Source organism: Priapulus caudatus, unplaced genomic scaffold, assembly GCF_000485595.1.
Source record: "Priapulus caudatus unplaced genomic scaffold, Priapulus_caudatus-5.0.1 Scaffold14, whole genome shotgun sequence".
In the NCBI taxonomy this organism is placed as follows: Eukaryota; Metazoa; Priapulida; class Priapulimorpha; order Priapulimorphida; family Priapulidae; genus Priapulus; species Priapulus caudatus.
Window position 1 is genome coordinate 950,780 of NW_014577075.1, and position 4,156 is coordinate 954,935.

The 4,156-nt window shown below is 43.6% G+C and overlaps 1 protein-coding gene across 2 annotated transcripts in view; it reads right to left on the reverse strand.

Annotated features, from left to right (window-relative positions):
- Positions 1-248: 248 nt before the first annotated feature.
- Positions 249-4,156, reverse strand: part of LOC106809366 (blastula protease 10-like) — a 13,053-nt gene continuing 9,145 nt past the window's right edge. For both annotated transcript variants that reach the window (XM_014812441.1, XM_014812434.1), the window contains exons 13-14: positions 967-1,076; positions 249-869 (exon numbers count right to left, since the gene is read on the reverse strand). In XM_014812441.1, coding sequence (XP_014667927.1) covers positions 847-869; positions 967-1,076 — 133 coding nt within the window. In that variant the 3' untranslated portion in view covers positions 249-846. The remainder of the gene's footprint in view (positions 870-966; positions 1,077-4,156) is intronic.

Below are 4,156 nucleotides of genomic sequence, written 5' to 3' on the forward strand. Positions count from 1 at the left end.
CACACACACACATATATATATATATATATATATCCTCCATGTTTCTAAACGTTTTACTATATTCATGTTTGAACTTTCCTAACCTGATTAGTGCACAGAAATGCTCCTAAATGTGTCACATGTTCAAACATTAATGTAAATATTTTTTTAATATGCATACATTAGAATAGATTTATGGGCTATAATAACTTATAAATATCGTGTGCATCATGCTTCTAAATAGTTATAAAAGCCATTTAAGAACTCAATTGTATTAATGATATTTTATTAATGCACTTAACCCATCTTTTGCACGTTTCTGTAATCAATTAAATAACAGCTTAATCGCAACCCAGTTGCTCTCTTGCTTTTATACAGAAATACTAATTACACCCATGCCTTACATTGTGATTCATCAGAATTTAACTGCATTACCAAGAAGCCAATATAACACACAAACTATATTTAACTAACTTGGTCTTCTTAGTGCAATTTTTTGATAGAATCACTCAATTAAGTCCAATAAGATGGACACGCCACCTTATAATATACCATATCACTGGAATAGTTATTTTTCACACGCTTATGTGGCTCAGGCATGGTAAATCTAAGTGCTTCTGGCCATCTATAATAACACTAATAATAGAAGGTATCTCAGTCCGGCTATAGCAACTTGTCATCTACAGCCAAGGTTAGATGTTGGAATGAAACACTAGTGGTATGCCTGTGTAGTACAGGTGACACTCCACATCGTGCCTGCTCTGACACATATTTCTGAAATCTGTTGGAAAAATTGCTTGCTGGACAGACTACATCTTTTCAGCGTAGATGATGCCAATTTGAGTCTCACTCCTAGTACGCCATTCTTTACATGCCATCACAAGAGCTCACTGCATGGAAAAATATATCATTTTTGCGATCACAATTGTCAGTTTATGCAGAAGAGCACCATAGGTATGCAAAAAACTGAGCATCAAAGGCACTTACCGTTGTAGTGGGCAACAAAGCGGACTGGACGGCCATAGTTTGCTGTGACAACCAACAGGACCTCATTGTTGGCAGATGTTTGCTGTGTCTCAGGCACTCCTGTGCAGTACCTGCACACAGAGGTATGCGTTCGTACACAGCTGGCACTCGTATTCACACATGCTAGCTTGCCATGAACGTCAGTTTTATGCAAGGAATTTCGTGCTTTTTAGACTGTATCCCCAAAGCTGGCAATCTTCAATAAAATTCACAATGCCCAACTACCCAGGAGGTGATAATCCATCCATGAAATGCCCCATAAGCTAAAATTACCAACTGACCAGAAGATTACCAACTATATTGACTATGATGCATACCCAGGAGGCGACCATCTGCCAAAGAGACAACCCATACCAAGGAGATGACCTATACTAAGGAGATGACCCATGCCCAGGACACAACCTATACTAAGGAGATGACCCATGCCCAGGACACAACCTATACTAAGGAGATGACCCATGGCCCGACCCGACACAACCCTATACTAAGGATATGGCCCATGTGCCCAGGACACAACCTATACTAAAGGAGATGGCCGCATCCGCAAAGACCAACCGAACTAAGGAGAGAACCATGCCCAGGTACAACAATCTTGTACAAGGCAGATGACCCACGCCCAGGACAGCAACTTGTACACAGGAGATGACCACATGCCCAGGAATCACTGTACTAAGGAGATGACCCATGCCCAGGACATCAACTTATACTAAGGAGATGACCATGCCCAGTGACAACTACTTAATACTAACGAGATGACCTATGCCCAGGACACAACCTATACTAAGGAGATGACCCATGCCTAGACACAACCTATACTAAGGAGATGACCCATGCCTAAGAGGTGAACCCATGCCTAGGACACAATTATACTAAGGAGTGACGGCCATGCCTAGGACACAACTTATACAAGAGAGACCCATGCCCAGGACACACTATACTAATGTCGAAGAAAATGACCTAAGCCAGGAACAACTATACTAAGGAGATGACCCATGCCCTTAAAGGACCACGCTAGTACTAAAGGAGATGACCCATGCCTAGAGGTGAACCATGCCTAGGACACAACTTATACTAAGAGCATGACCATGCCTAGGACAGCAACTTATAACTAAAGGAGATGCACGCGCATGCCCAGACACTACTTATAACTAACGAGATGACCTAGCCAGGACAACATACTTATACTAAGGAGATGACCCATCCCAGACACTAACTCATACTAAGGAGATGACCCACCCAACCCAGAACTTGTACTAAGGAGATGACCGCATGCCCAGAGGACACTACTTTATAAGGAGATGACCTCATCCCAGGACACTACTTATACTAAGAGATGACGCCATGCCCAGACACTACTTAACAACGAGAATGACCCATTCGCCACAGACACAAGTACCTATACTAAGGAGATGACCCATGCCTGAGGGTACACTACTTGTAACAAGGAGATGACCATGCCAGGACACTACTTGTAGCTAAGTAGAGACCCATGCCAGGAACACTACTTATACTAAAGAGATAACCCATGCCCAGGAACACTACGTACTAAGGAGATGACCATCGCTAGGACACAACTTAACTAAGGAGATGACCATGCCCAGGGACACACTTATACAAGGAAGAATGACGCCATGCCAGGACACTACTTATACAAACGAGATGACCCATGCCAGGACACACTTCATACAGATGGAATGACCCATCCCCAGGACACTACTTATCACTAAAGGAGATGACCCATGCCCAGGACACAACTTATACTACAGAGATACGCATCCCAGACACCATTATACTAAAGAGATGACCCATGCCCAGGACACTACTTGTACTAAGGAATACCCATGCCCAGACACTACTTATACTCGGAGAGACCCATGCCGCAGGCAACACACTATATACTAAGGAGATGCCCAGTGCCCACGACACAACCTATACTAAGGAGATGACCCATGCCCAAGAGGTGAACCCATGCCTAGGACACAACTTTATACTAAGGAGATGACCCATGCCCAGGACACAACTTATACTAAGGAGATGACCCATGCCCAGACACTAACTTATACTAAGGAGATGACCGCATGCCCAGGACACAACTATACTAACGAGATGACCCTGCCCAGGACACTACTTAAAACTAAAGAATGACCCATGCCCAGGACACTACTTGTACTAAGGAAGGCCCATGGCCAGGATCAACTAACTACACTAAGGAGATGACCCATGCCCAGCGAACACAACTATACTAAAGAATGATCGCATGGCCCGGACACTACGTACAAGGAGATTACCCATGGCCAGGACACCCCCTCATACTAAGGAATGACCCATGGCCCAGACACATACTTAACAGGGAGAGTGAAACCATGCCCAGGACAGCTACTTTCACTTAAGGATATATCCCATACCAGTGAGATGACCCATGCCAGAGGTGAACCCACTGCCCAGAACTACTTATACTTAAACGAGATGACGCCGTTATTCATGCCATGACACACTAACTAATGAATGAACCGCATGCCCAGGAACACTAATCTATATACTAACGAATGACGCCATGCCCAGGACAGCTAGCTTATACTTAACGAAGATACCCATGCCCAGAGACATCTACTATTAATATAACGAGATGACCCTATCCAGCTGACACTACTTATACTAACGCAGATGACCTCATGCCCAGGACACTAACCTTTACTAAGGAGATGACCCAGGCCCAGGACACACTTGTATTTTTTTTAATTAATATTTTAAAAAAAAAAAATTCTAAGGAAATGACCCATGCTCCAGGACACAACTTATACTAACGAGATACCCATCCCAGGACACTACTCATATCTAAAATTAAAAAAAAAATAAAAAAACTTTTTTTTTTTTTACTAAGGAGATGACCCATGCCCAGGACACTACTTATCTAAGGAGATGACCCATGCCAGACACAAATTGTACTAAGGAGATGACCGCATGGCCAGAGGACACTACTGTATACTAAGGAGATGACTCCCATGCCAGGACACAAACTTATAACTAACGAGATGACCCAGCTGCCCAGGAACGTAACTCACCTAACGAGAGACCCATGCCGCAGGACACACTTATACTAAAGAGATACCCATGCCCAGGACACTACTTGTACTAAGGAGATGACCGCGCA